Source organism: Brassica rapa, chromosome A03, assembly GCF_000309985.2.
Source record: "Brassica rapa cultivar Chiifu-401-42 chromosome A03, CAAS_Brap_v3.01, whole genome shotgun sequence".
Classification (NCBI taxonomy): domain Eukaryota; kingdom Viridiplantae; phylum Streptophyta; class Magnoliopsida; order Brassicales; family Brassicaceae; genus Brassica; species Brassica rapa.
Genome location: NC_024797.2, coordinates 10,678,100 through 10,702,947, shown reverse-complemented (window position 1 = coordinate 10,702,947; position 24,848 = coordinate 10,678,100). Strand labels below are relative to the sequence as shown.

Sequence of the window (24,848 nt, the reverse complement as noted above, 5' to 3'; positions counted from 1 at the left end):
GGAGAAGAAGGCAAGGAAGAAAGTTTATAAAAATGCAGATGGGTTACTGGAGAAGAATCAGGAAGCGGGTTTTGGTTTTCAGAAGATCATTATTGATATGAGAGGACCGCAACCACGGTTTGTGAACAGTTTTGGAAGATTTAAACCACAACTTGAGTCTTATTGTTGATTTAGCCAAGCATGAGATTCACAAGATTATATTTATTTTGGAGTAGGGAAGTTTATATTTCATAAAAACAAAGAAGCACTTGATGTAATACTGTTTTTGTTTGAATAAATTTTACATTCATTCAAAAAAAAAGAGATTCACAAGATTGATAGGGATTTAAGTAACGAGAAAAAATCATCAGCCTTGAGCTTGCAGCAAGACAAGGAGATGTTTACAATGGAGGAAGAGAAACAGCAGAAGCAGTTTCACAACTTGGTATACATTGTAGAACAAATAGACGGAACTGAGTGGGAGATTACGTGTGGGAATTTAACATTGGATTCAGTAGGCAATCGTTTCAAGGACCTGCTTTCTAGCTATCCTAACTTGTCATGTGTTGTTTGCTCACTGGCCTTGCCTCTCTTTACCAGGGATGTTTCAGTGTTGGGACGCTCTTACTGATCCAGCCCATGGTATCATGAAGGCTATATATCTTTGCATAGTTCCCAAGTTGCAGCTGGCTTTACAAGAGTTGGAGATAAACCGGGGAGACGAGAGTTTAGACCGGTTTGATTGGGTTATGGGATGGGTATCTTAAGTGGTTGGATGTTTTACGTCACTGGCTGTGTTCAGAACCAAACTTTGATGAGATAAGAAACTGGTTTATGAGTTGGAAAAGATTGTTCCCGGAGGAGCTTTCAGCAAACAAGAGGATCCAAATCCAGTTCAAGCGGTGTAAAGGTCTCAGGAAGGGGCAAAGGAGACAGTGAGGAGATGAGTTTTAAAGAAGCTGTGGAATTATGTGCGCTGGAGAAGGAGATGCTGTTGAAACCCAAGCCGCATAGAATGCACAACGGTCTATAGTTTAGGGAATGTGAGTGTGGTTATAGACTCAGGAAAGTCTAAGCTGAAGATGCACCACAGTGCTGTTGCTGGAAAATGATATAACATTCCCCCTAGGAGGAACGAAAGAAGGTAATATTGCTTAAGATATCTCTGTTTCCTCCATTAGAATCCTATTTTCAGGAACATCTTATAGGAATGTTAGCAGAAGAATAAGAGTATAGCTACTTACAATTTTACAGCTGAGTAGAACAACAAGTGACAATCAATAGTCAAATCGAACCATTTGAAACATACCAATCAAATTGCAGATGTTAATCGAAACGAGTAAATCAACTTTGAGAAATGTAATGTGTCTAAACAGTTAAAGAATACTTATTTCATCATCATCCACAAAGATACTGAACCGAAGCGAAAACGAAACAACAACTCTCCAAGTCTTCGTGATCGCGGCAACAGTGAACCTCTCAATCGGACGAATCTCCGAGCCTCTCCAACTCAAGGCGTTCAAGGGCCTTCTGATGAGCCCAAGTCTCGATTGAAAGATCAGGTTTAGCATTGAGCCCGACGCCTAGGATGACGATCGTGAGGAAGCTCGTGATGTAGCAAGGAAGCTCCCAATCCTCCCATTTGCGCGACTGTCCCGGTGGCGGAGGAGTGCGGTTCATGAAGTAGCCTTTGGGCCGTTCTTCGTGACCCGGCGTGGCCCATCTACTCGGCCCGGCGGATGTAGATCCGGATCTGGAGAAGATCCGGTTGCGTAGCGTCTTCGCTGCGACCGGTCCATTGATTGTCTTTCAAAATTGAGTGATACATGCTGACTTTCTTTATTTTCCTGGTTTTTTTTTTAACACTGAGTTTTCATTAAATTGAAAGTCCAAAAGGACAATGTTATTGCAAAGACAAGAGAATATAAAAAAAGCTGAGAAAAATACAAGTACCAGTAGGTACCACAGCACTCTTATAAAAGAGCTATAGAAAATAGGGACAGCTTAAAAACCACCAGAGAACGGAGAACGGAGCTATAGAATGTTACTTAATTCCCTGCCTCTTGCTGAATAAGTTGCTGCAGCCACAAAGGGCCCCCAGACCCAACATACGATTGTGAGCGAGCCCCTATAACCACGCTTTCTGCAATTGCTTGTGCTACACTGTTATTCTGATCAGATACATAGCATATAGACCATACCTCAAAACAGTGTAAGAGAGCTAGGATTCGTTGGATAAGGGGTAGGAGATCCATATAGTGATAGGGGTGTAGGAGGGACTGTCTCACCTCGAAAGAAGAAGCTTCAAAGATAACTTTCTTGACCCGCAAGCTACCCATCGCTTCTATAGCCCAAAGAAGAGATTTAAGATCTGACTCCCGTTTATAGGCAGAGGAACAGAAAGCTCGACGACTATGATGAATAGGACGCCCACAGCTATCTCTTGTGATCCAGCTTGCTCCCGTAAACGGTCCCAAACTACTCCAAGCCATTCCAATGTTACATTTGATGGAACCCAAGGGAGGCTTAGTCCATATATTTTGAACAGTAGGAGGTTGAACCTGTACTTCCTCGCATGCCAGAACATTCGAGTTAACCTTATTCCAAATCTCTGCTTCTTCTAGAGCTTTAGTAACCAATGAAGAAGCTGATATACGGGTCTTTTCAAACATTAGAGCATTCCTCCCCTTCCAGAGATTCCAAAGTATCCAGGGGAAAGATTTAATGTTGCTCTGCCTCCAACTTTGTTTTTTTGTACCCGCCACAAGGTAATGAAGGTTGAGGAAAATGGATGTAGTGGAGAATCCTGTGGGAGGGGGCTCAATACGTGCTAGTCTCCAGGCCTCTACTGCTGTAGGACAGAGGAACAATACATGACAAATCGTTTCAGATGCCTGACCACAGGCTAGGCAAGTCGAATCTACGTGTATACCCCTGGACTGAAGACGTTCTGACACCGCCAACGCACCAGACAAAGCTCTCCAGAGAAAATGTTGGATCTTTGGGGAAGTCTTGAGTTTCCAGATGCTTTTCCATAATTGCTTCTCCACTGGAGGGAGAGGACGAGGAGACGGGTTGTTAGAGTTATGGATCACAGACAGCATTTTGTAGCCACTTCTCGTCGTATACACACCATCTTTTGTAAAACCCCACACATCTGTATCTTGCTTATCCAAGGAGAGTTTGATTTTAAGAATCCGAGCCGCGTCCTCTTCAGTAAAGGTATCAAACACTTTCTGAATATCCCAAGCAGAAGAGTTAGGGAGCCTCAAGTCACTGACCAATAATGTGAGGTCTACGATACTATTTTGGCGGTACATGGGGGGCCTCGACTCGTCATCCAGCAACCAGTTAGAGGTCCACACATTAGTCTGTTCCCCTGACCCAATTGTCCTTAGCATACCTGATTTTAAAGCTTCTCTACCATGAAGTATGCTCCTCCAAATGAAAGACGGACGGGAACCAATACTAGCTTCCAAGAAAGACCCATTTTTGAAATATCTGCTCTTTAAGACTCTAGCCATTAGAGAATCAGGTCTCGAGAAAACTCTCCACGCTTGCTTACCAAGTAAAGCTTGATTAAAGCGTCCCAAATCATGAAAACCCAGACCACCCTCTTCCTTGTCCTTACACATAGTGTCCCAAGATACCCAAGGTAATTTCCTTCTTGAGCCTCCATTGCCCCACCAGAAGTCTCTCATTGCCGAAGTAAGCTTAGCACACAAATCTTTAGGCAATTTAAAGACTGACATGGCATAGACTGGTAGTGCCATACCTATAGACTTCAAGAGAATTTCTTTTCCTCCTTGAGATAGTGTGCGAGCAAACCATCCATGTAATCTATGCTGCAGTTTTTCACGGATGTAATTCAGTATATTCTTCTTAGAGCCTTTAAAGACTTCAGGTAGACCAAGATATGTGCCTTCTCCACCTTCTTTCTCAATCTTGAGGACCTGTTTAATATCTTCACGCAAACCCAGGTCAACCAAATCCCCAAAAATGATAGAAGATTTAGACGGATTGATTTGTTGACCTGACGCATCCCCATATAATTTCAGACATCTGAGGACCTCAAGACTCTCCATCATGTCGGCTCGACACATCAGTAAGCTGTCATCGGCAAACAATAAATGATGCACCGCCGGGCCTTGCTTATCTAGTTTGATCCCTTGGAGACGTCCCTTTGCTTCTGCCTGATTAAGAATACTAACCAAAGCTTCTGCGACGATGATAAATAGAAAAGGCGACATGGGATCACCTTGTCTAATCCCCCGCTCAGGCTTGATGAAGCCATGCGTTCTTCCATTCAAGAGGACTGTATACGACACTGTACTTACACATGCCATCACCCAACAGACCCATTGACGAGCAAAACCCATTCTCTCCATCAAAGTCTCTAAAAAACTCCACTCCACACGATCATAAGCCTTTGACATATCAGTTTTTATGGCCATAAACTGCTCACTTATTGACTTCTTAGTCCTCAAGCCATGGACCATTTCATGCGCAACCACTATGTTATCAGAGATGAGCCTCCCTCCAACGAAAGCGCCTTGAGTATCTGAGATGATGGAGTCCATGATCGGCTTGAGTCTTTCAGATAATAACTTAGAGACTATCTTATACTGCACGGAACAAAGGCTAATAGGTCTCATATCCTTCATCGTTTCCGGTTTAGTTATCTTGGGGAGGAGGCAAAGTTGAGTGTGATTCCAGCCAGCAGGTAAGGAGGAGGTGCGAAAGAAACTCCGTACTTCTTCAGTGACCTGAGGACCCACAATCTGCCAGTAGTTGCGGTAAAAAACGCCTGTAAGTCCATCCTCTCCTGGGGCACTACTACCTTTAACAGAGAAAGCAGCTAGTCTGATCTCCTCATCAGTTATCTCCTTTAGCAACGTCTCATTCATCTCCGGAGTTACACGTCTTTGAAAGCCTTCAAACAGGGTCTCAAGGTCTGAAGGGTTAGTACTCATAAAGAGGTCCCGGAAATATTCCACAGCTAAGTGGCCTTTAGCACCTTCAGAAAAGTGTTCAACGCCTCTTTCATCTTTCAGCATTAGAATGTTGTTTCTGATTTTCTTTCCTTTAACAACATTATGAAAGTAAGATGTGTTTTTATCACCTTCTCTAAGCCACTGCTCTCTACTTCTTTGTCTCCAGTATCTTTCCTCCTCCTTGTACGCTTCAGCCAGCTCAAATCTTAACAGCTTCATCTTCCTAGCACTTGGCCAGATCTTAGCGATCTCAAACTCCAGTTCCTTCTGTAGCCGTTGGATTTTAGTCAAAGAGTTGAACTGAGAACTCTTTTTCCATCGGGAAAGCTCCCTTCTACATCTTGATAGCCTATCCATTACAGAGGATGTCACACCATAAGCGTCACCACTCCACCCTCTTGTGATAGCTTCTTCAATTCCCACTTTACCGACCATTCTCTTATCAAAATAAAAACGACCAAAACCTCTATCTTCCGGCTCCAGAGAGAACGATAGTAGAATAGGTCGATGATCAGATGGCCACATTTCCAAATACTCTAGATTGGCTCGGGGGAAGAGTTGGAACCATTCGTCGTTCCCAAAGCTCCGATCTAAGCGGCACTGTATCCATATATTATCGCGCCATCCCGCCCAAGACAGAACGTTACCAATCGATCTAACTTCTTTGATCTTACAGTTCTCCACCATATTGCGGAAATCCCAAAAAGTTGACTCATTGCGCAGAGAACCTCCAAGCTTTTCTGAGTTGTCCAGAAGCTCATTGAAATCACCAATAAGTATCCAAGCATTGTTTCTAGACAGACCAATGCTCTCAAGTTTTTCCCAGACGGTGTGTCGACGCTCCCTTACAGGGTCTCCATAGACACAGGTCAAGAAAAAAATAACCGAACCAAACTTCACACTAAGGTCAATGATCCTCTTATCAGCAGACAGGACCTCAACCTTATAACAATCTTTCCAAAACACTGCTAAGCCTCCACTCAAACCAATAGGCGCCACAGTGAACATCTTATCGTAACACAAATCTTTTTGTAAACCAAGCATGTAAGTATCTTGTTGCTTAGTTTCCGTGAGAAACAAGAAATCCGGAAAATACTTTTTGCGCATTTCCGTCAAACGACGAACTGTCTCGGTGTTTCCCACCCCGCGACAGTTCCAACTCAAAATGCTCATTGGGATGGCAGCGGCCTCAAAATGGAGGCCACCGTATCTTCTTTGGTTTTAGATGTCTTGTTTCCCTTCTCAATCTGAACTCCCTCTGCTTTCCTTTTGGAGGAAGGCGCCACTTCATCTGACTGCTCATGAACCGGTGTGGACTTGGACTGCGCATTCTTCGCTGGTCTGATATGTCTTACCCAAGCTGGAGGCCGGTTCCTTCCATTTCTTCTACCCCTCGACGACCCGGTTTGAGAAGACCCTGAGGCTCCTATAGTAAAGACTGCCGGACGTTTTGGTGCAGAAGCAGGACTTATGCTTTCACCAGATAATTGTACCTCAGAGGAGCTATGAATACGTTCACCAGCAGGAGCTGTCAACGCGTGAGCCGCCATCCTCGTCTCACCAGAGGCAGACTCAGACACGCCATACCCAAAGACATGACCTTTCTCTTTTTCCAAATTATGAGAGATTTTAGTCAAAACCGGAGGAGGGTTAGACTTCTCCAGCTCAATAGATTGTTGAACGCGTAGAATGCGTGCACGGCGCTCCGTCTCATTGGAATGAGAAATATATTGCATCGCCATAGCTCTGTCTTCTGGAGGTAACTCAGGAAACAGAGGAGGGAAACCCGGGGGACCTTCTAAGCGGTTTGTAGTAGGAACTATATCAGTTTGCTCCTGATTGTTCTTTTCCAAAGGCTTCTGCACATGCCTTTGAAGACGTTGTTTAGAATAAGGACATGCCGACTTCTCATGTGTCAAACGACGACAACCATAGCACCTCTTATGAATTTTTTCATATTCATATTCAATCACCACAACATCCCCCGAAGGAAGGTTTAGGTTCTTCACTTCAAAGGCAGGATCAGTTGCGGAGAACATGACCTTAGCTCGTATATACTCTGTTTTCTGAGATCTCTTGGGGTCATAAGCGATCTCAATCACTGCCCCCACTTTTTTCGCCAGCATATACATGGTATCAATAGTGTAGTGGTTGATAGGAATGTTTCTGATTCGGATCCAAACCTCAAACTTGGATAGGAAGTCTCTAGGGGGAGAAGGAGTCCAACGCTCCAAGATCATGGTCCAATGATTGTAAGACCAAGGTCTGTCCTTTAGGACAGTAATCAGATCTTCTTCACGCTTGAAAACAAACTGGAACCGGTCTCTGGACAGCGCAATACCTCTGACTCTGTCATACAGACGCCATGCTTGAGGCATAAAGTCGATCATTCTTGCCATGTTTTGAGCATCGGGATTCAGAAGACGGCCAATAATGCTGAGGGCATTTTCATCAAATAGATGAAACTTGGGTTCATCGGGGAGAATGATCGGATCGTCATCCTCAAGCGACATAGAACGGATAGCCACATGAAGTTTGTCAGCCATGTTTCCGGAGACGTGAGATACACGGCGGAGGGAAGGAGAGCTTGTGGGGAGCAAATCTGTGAGAGATCCAACCTTAGTGCAATTAAGTACGCAATACTCGGAGATGATTTTAAAAGACAGCATATTAGAGACCAAAATTATAGAGTTGAAACAGGAGAAAAGGAAAGAAACTGATAATAAAGGAAAGATAGATATTCAATTGATAACCAGAAGCGGAAATACGTGATAGAGAATTTTTTCAAAAGGAGAGAAAGAGGAAAGAGACAAGGTAAGAAATAAATGAGAAATGAAAAAAGGAAAACTATCCCGAAACTACCGTAGCTAGGACAGCCGGTAAAGAGAGTCCACTCTACGGCGAGGGAGAAAAGGAAAGCAGTGAAATGCGATTTCCGGTGGAGAGCCCAATTTTGGTGAAAAAAATATCAAATATGCTTTATTTTCCTGGTTAGATTGTAATAAATTGTAGAAACTAGGTTAGCTCTTTCTTCCGAAAATTATTTATGATCTAAAATCAAACATGTAAATATGATACAGTAAAATAACATATTTCAGTATATACTTCTTACATTTTTTTCTCTCAGTTTCAGTATATTGTGACATTCTTTAGTGTGTCAATAATAAATATAAGTTAGTATAGTTTTTCAATGGTTAATCATTTTCTGAAGAAGATAAAATAATGAAAAAATAGGTTTTCAAAATAGAAAGCTCGACCAAAAAACAATGTCGATAGTGACACCGTCCTGGTCCGATCTGTGGCAGCCGAATCCTGGGATATGGAAAGCTCGACCAAAATCTTCGCCGCTGGATGCAAAGCCTCCATCTTACTAGCTCCATCGGTAGTGATCATGTTCTCTCCGCTAGCCCTCCAAATCATCTTGTCCTTTTATGCCATTCTTAACATGTAAAAACCCTAATGCACGGACATAGACGCAAACCATATTGAGATTATGTCGGTTCATTAGCGAAAACGGAACTTTATTTATTTTCCGGTTTCTTGAAATTTAACTCCCTACGTTCGGTTCACTTCGGTTTGGTTTCGGGAATCAAGTGCTCAGGACAAGCATGGGGAGGAAAGCTATTTCAAAATTATTTTTGGTTCTTGGGAATATTAGACACTAGTGGTATCCCGGCGCTACGCGCCGGTTCGTATATTTTATTCTCTAATGAATGTAAAATTGTTTTTTGATCCATTCGGTGGTGATTCGTATGTTTTATTTTCTAATGAGTTCAAAATTGTTTTCTTTTGATCCATTTAACTCCTACATAATATGTGGTTTCTCTGTGTTTGTATTAGTGAACGTAAAACATGTATCGTGTTTATATATCTTCAGGGTTGGTTGTATGGTTTTAATATTTGTATTATGTGTGGGTTGTAGATTTATTGGGTGTAGCATAGAAAGTGCTTTGTATGCTAGTAAGCTTGAATCTGTGAAGGAGGTGAGACGAAAGAAATGGGATTATTATTATGAAGTTAGGCTATGCATGTTAGCTTGGTAGCAGGGCCATTGGGGGATAATTGTGTTGGTGAGGTAATTTTAGTTTTCTTCCTTTCACTAAATTCACGTGGGCCCATTTGTTGCATTGTCTGTATGAGTTTCTTATGTGTTGGGTCTGTCCATTTATAGAATCGATGCTAATTTTTAAAAACATGCAGTGTAAGTTTGCGTTATGTTTAGCTGGTTGTGAAACTTAAGTGTAGTTGTAAGTCAATATTTAAAAAAACTCGACTGTTGCAGTTTTCTAAGATACAATTTGAAAATCAAGCAAACTATTTATCGAGATGATCATATATTATTGTGGACACTGTACCTCTTTCTTGACCAGCCCTGTATAGCTTGGGCTCTCAAGCATCTTCTCGGTAAGGTTCTTGATTCCTCCACTTCTTTAGTTCGTCAAGTGCGTCATCGGAAGTGACGGTTACAAATTTGAAAGCGTTCATCATCGGAAGCTAGCTACTCCGGAGAAGTCGTCGGCATCCGAGGCAACAAGGAGAACCTAACATTCCCGTTATCTTTGTCAATGGTTGAGAACAACAACTGATTCTTAAGGATGTCGAAAATCGGATTAGTGGAACGTACCGGATTTAGTGGATGAGCGGAACTAGAATGTAATAGATTGATTTGGTAGCTTTTGTTTGTAACTGAAATGGAATGCCCGTTATTTACAGGTCGAATTAATATATATATATATATATATATATATATATATATATATATTAAAAAAGAAAAAGATATTGGTAATGTTTAGAGACAAAGCACTAGTACACAACCAAGAGACCTCTTGTAAGGGTCATAAAGTTGCAAGAGAGTAAACTGAGCTCAATGCTGGTCTAGGACCATCTCATTAAACATAAGATTAGCAAAGAAAAACAGACACTTCAGTGAGAAAAGAAAGATTATACAGATAGACTCTAATTGACTCTTGCTGATATAATAATCTTCTTTGTTGAGGAATTGAATTTGTTTGGTTGGCTCATTTTTGTTTGCGGTTTGCAAGGTCTTGGGACTTGAAAGAGGGAAGGAATACATCATTGAAGGAACCTTGTTCAAACACATTAAGCTTAAACCTTGTGGCTAAGGCTGAAGCAAAGGTCAATCTTTAATCCAAAAGCCACAGGCAACTATAAGTTTTTTTGAATGCATAAGAGGGTGAATTGCTTAGAGATATATGTTTTCATTCGTATAACCAAAAGAATGCTGTGACTATGAGTTATATCCAAACAAAGCTGGTTTAATCCAAAAGCTACACTCAACTAAGATTTCTTGAACGTAGGAGAGTGAATTGATTAATAGTTATATATGTTTTCATATTTATAACAAAATAAATGCTTTGGTTATGAGTTATATACAGCTATGGTCAAATTTGAATTCCTTGTTTGGTATTAGTTCTCAGGCTTGGTCTTGTCCCTGTAATAGTGTGGTCGAAGAGGCAACTCTTTTTCACCGTTAATGGTAGAAGGAGTCTGTTCTCATTGTGGTTAAGTGATTGGATGAGTGATAGGGTAATGTAGGCTCCAAATGAGTGAGCTTAGGTGATACTATATCCGTATCCTCATATCACAAGTGGTTGAAGTCTCTGTTGAGACATTGTGGTTACAATTTGATTGTACAAACCCTTTGGTGAATGGAAAAGTTGATGTTGAATTAAAAAAAAAAAAAAACAAAATATTTTGGTCTCCCTAAAGTTTACATGTGATGTGTATAATGATATCTCCCGGTCTTAACCGGTTAATTTGGTCAAAGTATGTGTCAAACTAAACCGGTTCTCTGTTCATCTTAACCAATAATTTGGCTGATAAAACCGGATTCTCTGCTTTTCATATCTGACGAAAATCATATCTGATGACATGTCTCTCAAACCTTGTGGCAAAGTTCAAGCCCTCCAGTGTGACTTATCACCAATCTTCAATCCAAAAACCGGTTTAAGTTGACCCAGTCTCTGACTAAATCAACACATAGAATCAGAAGGGTTTCCGGTCCTCTGCTCGTCTTAACCAATGATCACTAAAGTGATCAAAAGGGTCATCGTAGCTCCAGCGGTGGAGGTTTGGAGATGCAAAAGGGTCATCGTAGCTCAATCGGTGGAGGATTGATCGACGGAAAGGCGACAAACCATCCATTGTCGACGACAACTTTATCCCGTCGCCGGCAGAAACTGGAGAAGGAGTTTCCTTATTGCTTAATGGGCCGCCTATTAGTATATGGGCTATTAAACTTTAAATTTTGTACATTCAGGCCCATCGAGCCCATGATGAGTTGTCAGTTTCGGAGTTCAAAAGCAGTTAGCTTTCTTTATAAACAAGAATCAAAAGCTTCCGAGTCCCGCCCAAGAAAGAAGGAAGACGAGAGAGAAGAACAAGAAACCAAGGAAGACGAGAGAGAAGACGAAGACGAAAAAACAAGGTACGTGATGTGAGTTGTCGAGTTTTGGTCCCGCCCAAGAAGGAAGACTAAGATTCTCATTATCTCATTGCAGAATCTGCACTTGGAGCCGAGTTTTCTCCGACGATGTCGCTTCACGATTCTGATTCCGAGGTAAGAAAATTCTTCCTCATATGATTTCGATCTTGAAGAGAAAAAATCTAGGTTTTGTGATAGTATCTTATAGGTTTGATGTTAAGTAATCTTGGATGTTGATGTTGTGTTGGTTTGGATGTTGAGAGTATCAATCACATTGTTGTGCTGTGTAAACACGGATCTAGAACGGACGGTCAATCATTGAGTAAGGAGAATACCTCTGTTCCCCGAAGTGAACAACTGAGTCCGGCTCAAAAGACTTGCAAGACTCAGCCAAGAACTTGAACTCACAGATGTCGCTTTCCCTGTCAAAGCCTTTCCACCTGCTGATCCTGTCATGAATAGAGTCTATTGGAGTTACAGGATTCAATACCAAGCTGGTGGTCTAAAAGACGCCTTACAAGGTTGTCAACAATGCGTTCTTCTTGGATAAGTGGAGAGGAGTGGCCCAACGACACGTTTTGGTTTAGACGATGATGGTAGATGTTTCTGGTTGTGCTTGTCGGCTTATAGGTACAGAAGCTGCTCGGAAACGGCAGATTCTTCTCATATGTATGCTTCTCTTGGAAGACAAGTCCTTTGATAGGTGATCGATCTTGAAACCAAACGGGGTTTAACTGAGTTCTTGCTGCTGAGTGAGATAAACAGAAGGGCATAAAGCTGAGAGTGGATGGGTCATTTTAGAGCCGTTTTTTTTTTACCGTACGCTCTAATGCTTTTTTTAATTCTAATTACTTGATCTGAATGTTTGATGTGATTTGTGTAGGATATACGAGAACATGAAGATCGTACCGCACCATCCGAATGTGATCTAGCACACGCAATACCGCATGGAAGTTCAGACCTTGCCTTAAAAATGAGCCTTATGGAAAAACGCTTGGGGTCTATGGAGCTTTTGCACAGAGATAAACCAGCTAACTATGTGGTTGTAGAAGCTCTTGAAGGATTGAATCTTCATATTCAACACTTTGCTGGCAAGAAAACTAGCATCTTCATACCAATCATCAAGGCTTCTCTCTCAAACTACTGTACTCTTCAAGAAATGCAGAAGACGATGCTTCTTACAGTGGAAGCGTATTTTACAAGTCTCTTTGTTAATGACAAGCTTGGACGTCAGGTGTATGAGGTGTGTTCTCTCTATTCGGAAATTGTTAGAAGAGATGAGGCAAATAAGGAGGCCACAGCAAAGGAGTTAGTTGCAGTAGCTGTCAAGTCTATTGAAGCTGCTCTTGAATCAAAATCCCTTACCAACCAGACAATCAGACAGGGGATGAAGGGCATGATAACATGTCTTTCCAACTTCTATACCCGGGAAAAAATGTTGGAATATATGACTTCTTCAACGGGATTAACAGCCAAACAGGCGGAACACCTTTTCAATCGTCACACTGGAAATGATGCGGTGAGGCGTGAGGCTTACCATAAGAGAGCCGCCATGTCTGCTGGCATTCATGCGCGAGAAAAACAAGCAGGTTAAAATGCTTAACCTCAAGATTCCCGCTGAGTAAAAATGTCATTTTTTTGACTCTTGTTCTTACTTCTTTTTACTTATTTCCATGTGCCCCAGCTGCTGAACCGGCGAAAGGAGGTGATCCGGTTCCAGAAATCATCAAGGGGTTAGAATGTGATCTGAAAGCTCTCGCCAACCAGAAAATCCAAGTCATCTTTCAAAGCCTCAAAACCTGTCTCTCACAGTATTATACGCTTGAAGAAATGAAGACACACATGTCTGCTGCAGTGGAACAGTACTATACAAGTTTGTTTGTGGATGACAAGCTTGGACGTGAGGCATATTTGGAAAAATCTCTCCGTCGTGCACCTGCTAGAAGACATGAGGCAGAAGAAGCAGCAGCACTTTTGCAATGTAAGAAGTCTTGTCGTTTTCCTCTGCTCATGCATATGTGTTTATTGAGTTTGTTTGACTTTCCATGTGTAAGAAGTCTTGTCGTTTTCCTCTGCGCTCATGCATAGTTGCTTATATGTTTATTGAGTTTGTTTGACTTTCCATCTGTCAGCTGAGGAAGAGGCTATGGCCAGTAAATTGGCTTCACAAGTTACCAAAGAGCTTCAAGATCATATTGAAACCAACAATGACCAGGGATCGAGAAAGATGATGGAATGCATGATAACGTGTCTGTCAAGTTACTTTACTTTGAAAGAAATGCAGATATACATGAGTTCGAGGACTGACTTTCAGGCAACATCTGTGGAAATATGGTACACAAAACAACTTGCTCAAAGGGATCCGGCGGCACATGAGGCCTATGTGGCAGTCTCGAGCCGTATGGAGTCTTTGAGAGCACAACAACAACAGCATGCAAGTACTTCATATTCTGGTGGAGAGGGGAAATGACTAAAGAATCTGAGGGTGTAGTTGTCTGAAGCTGTTGGAGTTTTAGATTGTGTGGATGGCTAAAATGTTTGTACTCCGTTGATCACTACTTTTCAGTTTGCATATCTTGTGTTGTTTGGATCATGCTGCTTATAAAGTTTCTCTGACTTTGATGAATTGTTCTAAGTCTGAGTTGTTTTGATTGGTTTATTCTTAGGTGTAAGTCTGAATTGTGCTTGCATGACTTTATTACAAGAGCATTCTCAAGTTAGCCAGATTAATTATTAGGTGTACTCGTTAGATTCCTATCAACCTCTAATTACAATTAAATATCGAATTGCAACAACAGACAATTTTTTTTAAAAAATTTGATGGGTCATGTTTTTCTTTGTAAGCCTTTTGGCATTCAAATTACAACAACATAAGTAACTTGTTTATCTAAAATGAACAAGAAAGATTAATTTACCACCAAATAAGCCAATATCAGAAATTGTTTTGGGCATAACGGAGATTTTTATTTTATTGTATTCCCTTCTAAAGTTCTAGTGATAAAAACACAAAACTGTACGCAATGGTCTTTCTTGCTTTATGCAGACATATATAATCAAGTTGTTTTTACATTGAGTAAAATTTAAATATAGCACTCAAAACAAATACTTTCTCCCTTCCTAATAAAAGAATGGCATATTATAGAATGGAATTTCTTTTCAATTAGGCAAAATGAGATATAGTTTTAACTAAAGTCACACATCTTGATAAAAATATTAGTCCAAAACAATATATTGAACTTAAAACAGCTAGCAATTATGGGAAATATCAAACAAATATAAATCAGTAAAATTATAGTGAACATGATGATTAGTATTTTCTATAGTGACGTGGCAGAATAACATTTTTTCATTGGTTGGAATTTTCATGCAAATGTGGACACTCTTTATGCTCACCATATTTTCCTTTTAGTATTGTAAGATGGGTGAAAAATTTTTGGAAGAGGTCTCCATCTGTGTTGCATGGAATCGCCACTCAGGCTCTGATTCCTGACTCCGAACCGGAAGCGGTGGGAAGCGCTTGGAATCACAACAGAAACGCGGTTCCCAAAAAACGATGATCAGAAACGTGGAGGAAACGTACGTTTCTGATTTGGAAGCGGCAACATGTTAATCGGAAACGTGATCTGTATTTTCAATGGCCGATGGTTTATAAAACAACAACATCCACAATGAAGAAGCTTACGTGTCCACGTATTTGTTCTTTTGGTTTTAATTTTTAAGGCTTAACCAATTTCTTTTAGTCATCTAGGTTCAATTTGGTTTTATTTCTCACACAGTATTAGAACTAGAACTAATATTGTAAAATTATATAAACAAAACATTAGATAAAATATATTTAATGTTCTGCACAATTTTATTTATTAAATAACTTTGAGTCACTAATAGTCTATTTTTAGTTCGGAAGATCTCTTTTTTTTTTTGAAAAAGGCTTTAATTTGGAAGATCCTAATAATAAAGAATTATGCTTGCAAATATAGTAGTAAGGAGACGGGGCTGAGGCACCAACATGTTTCAGGTTCGATCCACCTGTTGCGCGAAACTAAGTCACAATTATCCTGGTCACCTAACATGGATATGGTCCCATGCTTTAGAGCCCATTTAAATGCCCGGAGAGAGGGTCTATCCGTGGGCTGCACCTTCCTTTGGAGATTAGTCTGAGCCTCTCCATGGGCCTGAGATACCCCAAGGTTAATCAAAAAAAAAAATATAAATATATATATATATATATATAGTTTAAAGAACATAAGAGGTGACACATTTAAATTTTTAGAATATTAGGTACGTACTGAAAACTTAGTTTAATAAAAAAACATAGTTAATTAATTATGAATATCATTGATGGAGTTTGTGAATATAAACATGAAGATAAAAATTTATATATTTGCTCTTGAACATAATAAATATTTGATCTTGAACATAATAAATTCATCTTTTTATTAAGCTATTCAATATTAATATTTTACATGATTTTAAAAACTATACATAAATTTATATATATATATAAACGCTTCCAAAACGTATCCGCTTCCTAAATATTTTTAAAAATTCGCTTCTACGTTTCCAAACGCTTCTGCTTCCACATATCTGCTTCTTATTCCATGCAACGTAGGTCCCCATTAATCAAGTGTTGTTTTTTTTTCCGTCAACAGATTTTATAGTTGAATTCAACACAACACCAACGGTAACAGATCCTTCCGTGGTCAACTAAACCGGAGGAAAACAGAGATATCCCCGGAACCTAGAACCCACACAGGGGCAGCATACAAGAACAAACGTTACTACACACTTAAACAAGTAATTAACCTTCCAAACCACTAGAACAAGACTAACAAATACAGGGAGACTATCAGATAGAGCATATGTGGCAGCTGCTTAGTGGGAATGCCCTCGGCCAAACCACCGCTAAAACTCCTCCTCCTAGCACTCTGAGGAAACACCTCAAGGACCCACCAACCAAAACTTCATAAACCGGCAAGTAAAGATTCTTACTAACACTCCTGGAAGCGGCTTGATCTACGACGATCATAGAAAGCCTAGGTATGAAGCGACATCAACAACAGATCTCCGCGAGATCTAAACGAACAGGCCATGAACGGCATAAAAGTGGACAGATGGAAGCCAAATCAAACTCACTGAGGATAGTCAACACCTGCAAAAAGAGCCCAGTCCAGAAGCAAAGGATACCCGCAACAACAACATAACCAACAGATCTAGAAAAAGATTCAAGTAAAAAAGCTTTGTAGCTAAACCACACCGTCAATCCATAGATCCGGAACTTTTGAAACCAAATCCATCCTAAATCTGAAAGCCAAAAGCGATTTGGTAAAAGCGAATCTCCTCTGAAAATGAAAGTAAATCACACACCGATGAGCAACAAGGCAAGCAGAGGACGAAGGAAGAGATTTTGACCGGCGCCAGCGCTGAAGGAACTGCCACGCGCCGATCAAAAGAGAAACCAGAAAAAGGTTGAAGAGGGAGGCGGCGAGAATTTGAGTTCAATTTTTATAGTTCCATATCTAACCAGATTTTTTAACGGGCTAGAAAGAAGACACATTAATTTATAAGCTTAATTTTTTTAAATATTTTTTTTAATGTTTTTAAATATAAAAATTGAACTCAAATTCGCTCTTAAACTATAGAAATTACATCTGAACAGATTTTGCCTAAAGCAAGTTTCTGAACATTTGGAACTGTAACATTTCTAACATTTTGCAGACAGTAAAAGTAGGAAACAACATTCAGACAAAAGATGCAAGAAATCACTCTTTAGAAAAACAGGAGGAAGCAAAATCAAAAGAGTTTATTTCTGGTTTAGTTCAATTTGTTTTTTGGATAATCTCTAGAATAGAAAAGAGTTTTCATTACTAAAAAGAAGAGTTTTCATGATAACATTAATGCGAAAGAATGTCTTCGGTAAACCGGAAGCCAGCCATGGCGAACCAATTCCAAAATTGTCGGCAAAATAAAAAAAAATGTTTTATTTTATCGTTAAAGAATTTTTTTTTTAAATATTTTGTTAAGGTTTTAAAATGTCAACGCCTACCCATGTTTTTGGTTTAGTTTTAATGCTTTTGATTGTTGGTCATGTTTAGTTTCTTAAACTCTCTATGTTCTTTAATATCTTCGGTGTTCTTATAACAGTTCTTTAATACCATACTTCATCTTGAAGATCCTGTAAATTTGTGATGCTTATTGTAACAAATTACAATCCAACACAGTCTAAGACTAAACCGGTTTAACCATATTGTAATATTTTTAAACGGCCAGCCTATCGGCCCACTGAAGCCCATGACACGCTTTCCCTCTGGATTTGAATGTAGTCTCGATGTTCTTTTGGAGTTGCAATTAGTGTTTTATGTTGTGTGATCAATGTTACTCTAATATACTGCATATATAATAATTATCACTCACATAAATTATCATCCTAGATCATGCTAGCAACTAAAAGCGATCATAGGAAGATTGAGAAAGGTCTAGCCTTTAGAATTTAAAGAAACACGAGACGAACAAAGGGATGAGCGATTCAGTGGAGGAGCCGAGGAGCTAGACAAGATCAAAGATGTTTGTTGTTTCAATGTTCTTCGAGGCGAGAGACCATAGTGCCGATTAAAAATTTAGATCAAGAAAATACTATTTGGGCTTATAGACCCATTAGCAAGCTCATTTATATATTTTTCTTCTGTCTTTCAGTTTCTTGAAATAAGATTGAAATTAAAATATGTCTTCACATTCGGCTGTTGTTTAATTTCATATCAATTTTTTTTTTGCTTTTCGTTTTTTGGGTGTTAAGATAAAATTGTTTGGGTTTAGTGAAATTCGATTTAGTTGTAGTTTTAATAAAACTAGGTAATTACCCGCGCTATGTTGCGGGATTTTTCTTTATTTTATTATATTTAAATGATTATAAAATATTTGAAAAATATATAAGTCTATCAATATAAGTTATAAGTTTTTATTCTGATATTTACTATTGTATATTTTTACATTTTTATCGTCATTTTATGTTAAATACTAAAATATTAGAGAATGAATTGATGAAATTTGATGTGATTTATTAGAATGATAAATATCATTGTATAGTCATTGATAAATTTGATGTGATTTTTATGGTCATTTTATTGTTTATTTTGACATTGATTTTGTTAGATTTCGGTAACTTTAAAAAGGTAACATTCGAGAACATTTTCTAAAAGAATACTTTTTTATTCTTCTCTTTAGCTTTAAAATCATTCTCTAATTTTATTATTATTAAGTAACAGAAAGAAGATAAGGGTTCTACAGTTTTTGACATGGCTGATTTATTTAACTATTATATTTTGTTTGGTTAGTTTTTAGGAATTCAAATGTGCATATTTTGTTTTGTTAATAAATGGAATGAAAATTCCAGTCTTTTTGTATTGGAGATTGTTTAAGATCCCTTTGTAAATGATATTTTAATGTTTGACCTTGTTTCTCTGCTTGTTTCATAACTTTAAATGTGTAGTCACACCATTATCGTATATCATTCTATAACTTTGTATGGGTACAATACACACTCATTTTTCATCAAACCACATAAGTCACACCATTTAAAGAGGTTGTTCATTACAAAATATGTCACTACCATCGTCCACCCTTCTCTTTCTCAACGACCATTCCTACTACACGAAATTATAGCAAAACTCACCAACATCATGAATTCATAAGATCATATCCAAAGATAAGTAAGGAAGCTACCAAAAAAATTGTTTATTGTTAAGAAATTTTAAAATAGTTTCACGTTTACTTGGGTATTTGCTGCCTCCGTAAACATTCCGATAAGGCTATCCTCATAATGATTCGTTGGTAGTCTACAATCTTCAAACCCACGAGAACTTATAAGGAACTATGTTACATATAAGCAACATAACTTTACAAATATGTTGGTTTTGATGCTGACATCTTCTTGATTTTTGTTATGCTAGCCTCCACATTGTTCGTAATCATCACCCCTTGTAAAAAATATATTGATTCAGTAACCATTGTTCTCTTAACCTATTTGATTTATTCCACTGTTCCATTTTTGTCTTCTCTCTTCCCCTACACCCGATCACTAAGCTCATTCCTCGTTTTGTTTTCTTTGATGATATTTGTCTCCTACTTTTTTTAGGTTTGATTAGTTTTTAAAAATTTATATGTGCATATTTATCTTAATGAATGGAATGAAAAAAAAACTGTTTTTTTGTTTGTAGATTGTTTTAGTCTGTTAACAACATTCTTGATTTTTGGCATTGTTTGTTTTCTTCACTTCAATTGCCCGAGCATACTATAATGTTCTAATCATATTCTTATAAAAATTGTAGACAAGAACGTCTCATCTATTTGGTTTTTAAATTTAAAGTGATAGAGCAAGGAGAGAACATGGCATCAAGTAGAGCCTCTAAACCCTCTAAATGTGATCAATCATACATGAGCTTCACACTGAAAACAGAGTAGTCTTATTGTTGTAATTTTTACCTTCACGATCTTCATATTTCATTCAACTTCTGTCCTACATTTTGTTGTGATTTTGGCTTGGCCTCTTCACTCACACATGGCCAGCTCTTCTCTTTCTCACTCTGTTTTTGTTCACTCACTCTCTTTTTTTCTACTTGTGTATCATCACATAAGCACACACTCACACTCCCTTTAATCTCTCAGGTTTGTCTTTGTTCTTGTAGAGAGAGAAGAGAGTCTATCTTTAATTGTCTACATTGTTCTTTCTCCAACTATTTTTCTTTTTAGAATTGGATTATTTTCTTACATCAACACAAACACATTCTTGTAGTAGTTTTCTCACTAACTACTACTACACACACCTTACATCTACTAACAACTCTATCTAGATAGACTTAAACCAACACTTCACTCTTCTTTGTTGGCTTAACGAAACTAATACTCTTATTCTTCTTGTTGTAACTTACTTTGACTTTATGTTGTCCACGTTGGTCTACTTCTAGCTCCTCCGTTTCTTGCACGCCAAGTCTCTTCTTCTTCATCTTCTTCTTTCTTCTTTATAGCTTCTTCTCTGCTACAGTTCGTTGTTCTTCTTCTAAGTGACTCCTTGGTCACTTCTTCATTCTTCTTTTCTTGTGTGGAAAGTTTCGTTGCTTCCACTTCTTCTTCTCTCTTGATTTTTTTTTTTTTGTAACTTAGACTTTCAAATTCTCTCTTGATTTCACCTTCTCCTTGTGTGTTTAATCAAAGGTTCAATTCAAACACATTTGTTAACTGCTTGCCACTCTTGGATACTCTTCCACAGTTTTTTTTGGCTTCCCTGAAACATACATAACAATGTTAGATCGAATTACCCACATTATTATATCATAAAGTTCTGGGATTTTCACCTGAACTTGACGTTTTTTTCACCTAAACTTGATTTGTGTTCCTCTTTGTATTGAGTCCCATTTGTGTGATCCTCGTAATGTGCCTTTTGCCCAAAATTTTCTAGAATCAGAGGAGAAATGAATTCACCGAGTAAATTGGCTTTTCAGATAAGATGCAGAGATGAATCCTCCAAGAAGTGCATAACAAGGCCTTCCCAAAACCCTTAGATCGCCACCACCATAATCGCATCTCTGCATCTTCCCTGTATATACCCTTGAGTTTCCATTATTTCCTTCACCCTGATGCACATTCGTAGAGAGAAAAGAATGTCAAAATCCAACAGGCATTAGGCTTTTTAATTTAGAAATATTACTCATGTGATGTGTCGATAACAAAACAGATGTGTATTAATAAAATGTTTTCATTGGACGTTCAACTTTTTTCAGTTAATGGCATGTCACTCCTATAGTGATTTAAAAATCTGATGTGTCATGCTCTGGAGAGAACCTTGTACTATTATTGTGTTGATGTGAAAACAGCTAATTAATACCAAAAAAATCCAATCTGATTTAAATCTATTTTTATTTCATGTTCAGTTCAAAAGTGTGAATAATCGTTAGATTATCAAGAAAAAAGTTTTCATGATTAAAAAATAAGAGTTTTCATGATTAATTCAATGCTGAAGTATCTTTTTAATTAGCTGGAAGTCGGCCACGAATAGCCAATTCCAAAATGTAGGTAATCTAAACATTGTATTTTTCTCTTATTGTTGAAGATGTTTACTTTTAGTAACCTTTTGGTTTAATTTTAAATTGTCTATACTAGTCAAACTTTTTGTTTAGTTTTCATGCTTTTGATTGTTGATCCTGATTAGTTCTTGAAACTCTCTATGTTCTTTAATATGTTTGATGTTCTTTGATTCTTAATACCATACTACATCTTAAAGATCATGTAAATTTGTGATGTGTAGGTATTCACGATGAAGTTGTGCAACAAATTACATCCGATACAATTTAAAATTGAACCGGTTTAAACACATGATCTGCCTTCTCAACACATGGTCCATCGATAGGAAGTTGCTCTTCCTTATATTCATATTGTTTCATATTTTGATTGAAACATTCTGAATGATGAACTTGGATAATAGTGATGAAGAACAAGTTAGGTTTGACAAATGTCCATTGACTTAAATTTTGAATGTAATCTCGATGTTATTCTGTAATTGTGATCAATGTTTTATGCTGTGTGTTCCATGTTACTCTAATATACAACAAATATTATAATTATCATTCACATACTTTCTCATCCTAGATTTATGCTATATATATACACAAGTTTATCTTAAAACAAAAAACAATTTAGTTCAAAGTTTGTTCAAAGGTTTAGTTCTTGTTTGATGAATATTAAAAATTATATACTTTAGTGGATTTGAATGTTTTATAGATAACACCACAACCATCGTATAGTGTTCCAGAAGAATGGTTAGAATATCATGCTTTAGTAATTGGTAGGCTCTTTTTTCTTTACCTATGTTGGCTTGTGACAATGACACGATGTATGAAAGTATACGTGTCTGAAAAACTACTTTTCACTACAAATAGATCAACACCACTCGGTGTTAACAACTTCAAGAGCAAGTGAGAATGGAGAAAGATCAGAAGAAAGAGAGAGTGATATGTACGAGCAACATCAGCACCAGCTACAAAATATTTCGCAGATGTAGCCGGTGACACAAGAAGCTTACGGCGGCAGACTCTACTGTATGGAACAACGAGGGGGAGAATGATGCCAAGACTATAGAGAGAGATTCATAAAACATAGAGAAAGAGTCTCATCAGCATCACCGAGCAGCTAGTAAGACACAGAGTGCAGAAGAACTGATGAGGCAAAAACGACAAATGACAAAGGACTGATGACGTTACAGGCTAGTCATATATTCAATGGATAAATCATGAAAAATTATAGTTCACTTTTGTGTCTGTTTGTAATGATCTTTGTAGTTTCTTTGTTTCAAAGTCTTCTATTAGGAATAAAGTGGTAAAAGACACCTATGTTACTCCGTATTTTATGATAAACGAATAAACATAGAAACACTGACAAGTCAGAACATTATTTTGAACTTGTGCATTAAAATGGAAACCAGATCTTCATGATCACAACTCCTACCAAGTACAATTAACCAAACAACAATTTTATAAAACATAGTCAATTTAATTTGATTTGGATTCTTTTAGGGTCGTCAGAGAGTACCAGTGATGCTGTGGATTCAAGTACTTCATATGCTCGTGGAAAGGGTAAACTGATTCGGAAGTTGATTTCATTTCGGTTGGTGTTGCTTATTGGAGTGGATAAAAACAGAACAACATATGAATATAAAAGGATTCTGAGAGAAATTAATGACCTCCTAACATACACTTGATCAGCTTACGGATTTTAATACCTTTCTTATTTTTTTTTCAATTTACTTAGAAATATATAAAACTATAGTTAGCTTAATCTAGAAATACCAGTTCAACTTTTTATCATATGCCAATTTAACATCTAATAATATAAAACCGTAGCTAATTAAATTTGGACAAAAATTTCAATTCCACAGAAACATGCAAAATACCATAACATAATGTTAGCCAATGTTGAGACAGTATCAGCTGCTGTTTCTAGCATTTAATTTATTCAAAACTTTTGTTATGACTTCAATTGCGAAAGTGATCCCGCTGGCGCTAACAAGAAGGGGCTGAACCACGTTCTCCTCCAAGATATTAGTGATGTGACCTTGAGCATGCTTGTTCCTGAGTTCAGTCACAATGTCAATAGTGTAAGGGATAGCCTCGAGGGCTTCAACGAATGACTTGACACAGTTGCTTTCCATCCCATGGAGAACCTTGGCCCACGCACTAAGCTGTCTTGAAAGCTCAATCACTGGAGCACCACCTCCTGCATTCACAAAGTGTGAATCATTCAAAGTCCCACCAAGCTTCTTTAACAATCTTTATATATATGATCATGCAAATCCACTGTTTCTGGATTTTCCGGATCCATGACAGAAAGGACCGAATCTACAGCTAAATTAAGGAGCAAGTAATCTGGAGTACTTAATATCGATATTACCGTTAACAGCCATGGCGTTCAAGATCTCAACGGCCTTAGCGGCAGTCTTGTGAAGCGCATCTGAAATTACACTAGCGTCGATCCCGCTAATGAGAAGCATTACGCACTGCTTGAGAAGTGCACCGCCAATAGCGACCACCACCGTCCTTGTCCAATATTCTCTGGCAGCCGAATCCTGGGATCTTAAAAGCTCGACCATATGCTTTGCCGCTGGCGGAATAGCTTCCATCTTCGTTGCTATGTTGGAAGCGATCATGTTCTCTCCGCTAGCCGTCCAAATCATCTTGTCCTTTGACGCCATTCTAAAAACCCTAAGTTAGGTTAGAGAATCCTACTATATAAAAAGGACTAAATCCCTCATTTCTAAACTCTGCCACATGGGCTAAAATATTGTGAACCAACCAAAATGTCATGTCATCCGGACTAGGCTTGAGTTTAAAAAAATAAGCTATTTTCGTAGCCCATTCGATCCATTTCGAAGCCCATTCCCGAGCCACTCTCTCATAAGCATAATCTCGTGTTCTAAACATTCCGTATTAAATTTTTTAAAACACTCGTATCTTAAAAATAGTTTAGAAAATATCTTTATATAAATGTTTTTTTCTTGAATAATATTTACTTATAATTTTTTGCATCTTTTTAACCTTTATAATAAAAATATTATTTTCAGATAGCAACAAAATATGTATAAGAATTATTTTATTTTAAATTTTTTTGATAATTTTATTATATTATTTTAGAATCAATTATTTAATATTAATATAACATATAAATTTTATATTATTAAAATAAAATTCGTTTTAATTATATATAAAATTCATTAAGGGTATTGTTTTAATTAACACATTAGTGAATCAGTTAGAAATTAATAATAAATCAATAACCTATCTAAAAGTCTAAAACCTAATAAAATATGACAAATAAGAAAAACTAACTAAATTTTAATATAAAATAGAAATTTAATATTACTAAAATAAAATTCATTTTTAATATATATA

The 24,848-nt window shown here is 37.9% G+C and overlaps 3 protein-coding genes across 4 annotated transcripts; 1 reads left to right on the top strand and 2 right to left on the bottom strand.

Moving 5' to 3' along the window:
• Positions 1–6,090: 6,090 nt before the first annotated feature.
• LOC103860056 lies at positions 6,091–9,540 on the bottom strand. The gene has a single exon (XM_009137665.2). It carries the CDS (start codon positions 7,640–7,642, stop codon positions 6,143–6,145), a length of 1,500 nt encoding a protein of 499 aa, XP_009135913.1. The 5' UTR covers positions 7,643–9,540; the 3' UTR covers positions 6,091–6,142.
• Positions 9,541–9,835: 295 nt separating this feature from the next.
• LOC103858014 lies at positions 9,836–20,159 on the top strand. Of its 2 annotated transcripts, XM_009135286.3 has the most exons (5): positions 9,836–11,421; positions 11,495–11,553; positions 12,302–13,007; positions 13,103–13,399; positions 13,551–20,159. In XM_009135286.3, the coding sequence occupies exons 2-5, from the start codon at positions 11,527–11,529 to the stop codon at positions 13,886–13,888; spliced, it is 1,368 nt and encodes a 455-aa protein (XP_009133534.1). In that variant the 5' UTR covers positions 9,836–11,421; positions 11,495–11,526; the 3' UTR covers positions 13,889–20,159. The 2 variants fall into 2 exon arrangements, with proteins under 2 accessions (XP_009133534.1, XP_033143711.1); XM_033287820.1 differs by lacking the exons at positions 9,836–11,421; positions 11,495–11,553 and adding an exon at positions 11,567–12,237.
• A 372-nt stretch (positions 20,160–20,531) lies between these two features.
• On the bottom strand, positions 20,532–24,608 carry LOC103860054 (T-complex protein 1 subunit delta). The gene is made up of 2 exons (XM_009137663.2): positions 23,851–24,608; positions 20,532–23,676 (listed from the first exon to the last, which is right to left on the bottom strand). Exons 1-2 carry the CDS (start codon positions 24,149–24,151, stop codon positions 23,387–23,389), a joined length of 591 nt encoding a protein of 196 aa, XP_009135911.1. The 5' UTR covers positions 24,152–24,608; the 3' UTR covers positions 20,532–23,386.
• Between the last annotated feature and the right edge of the window lie 240 nt (positions 24,609–24,848).

Coding starts and splice junctions, on each gene's coding strand:
- LOC103860056 (XM_009137665.2), bottom strand. CDS start 7,642: ATGCTGTCTTTTAAAATCATCTCCGAGTATTGCGTACTTAATTGCACT.
- LOC103858014 (XM_009135286.3), top strand. CDS start 11,527: ATGTCGCTTCACGATTCTGATTCCGAG. Junction 11,554..12,301: donor TTCACGATTCTGATTCCGAG/GTAAGAAAATTC, acceptor TGATTTGTGTAG/GATATACGAGAACATGAAGA. Junction 13,400..13,550: donor AGCAGCAGCACTTTTGCAAT/GTAAGAAGTCTT, acceptor TCCATCTGTCAG/CTGAGGAAGAGGCTATGGCC.
- LOC103860054 (XM_009137663.2), bottom strand. CDS start 24,151: ATGGCGTCAAAGGACAAGATGATTTGGACGGCTAGCGGAGAGAACATG. Junction 23,677..23,850: donor GAACGCCATGGCTGTTAACG/GTAATATCGATA, acceptor TTGTGAATGCAG/GAGGTGGTGCTCCAGTGATT.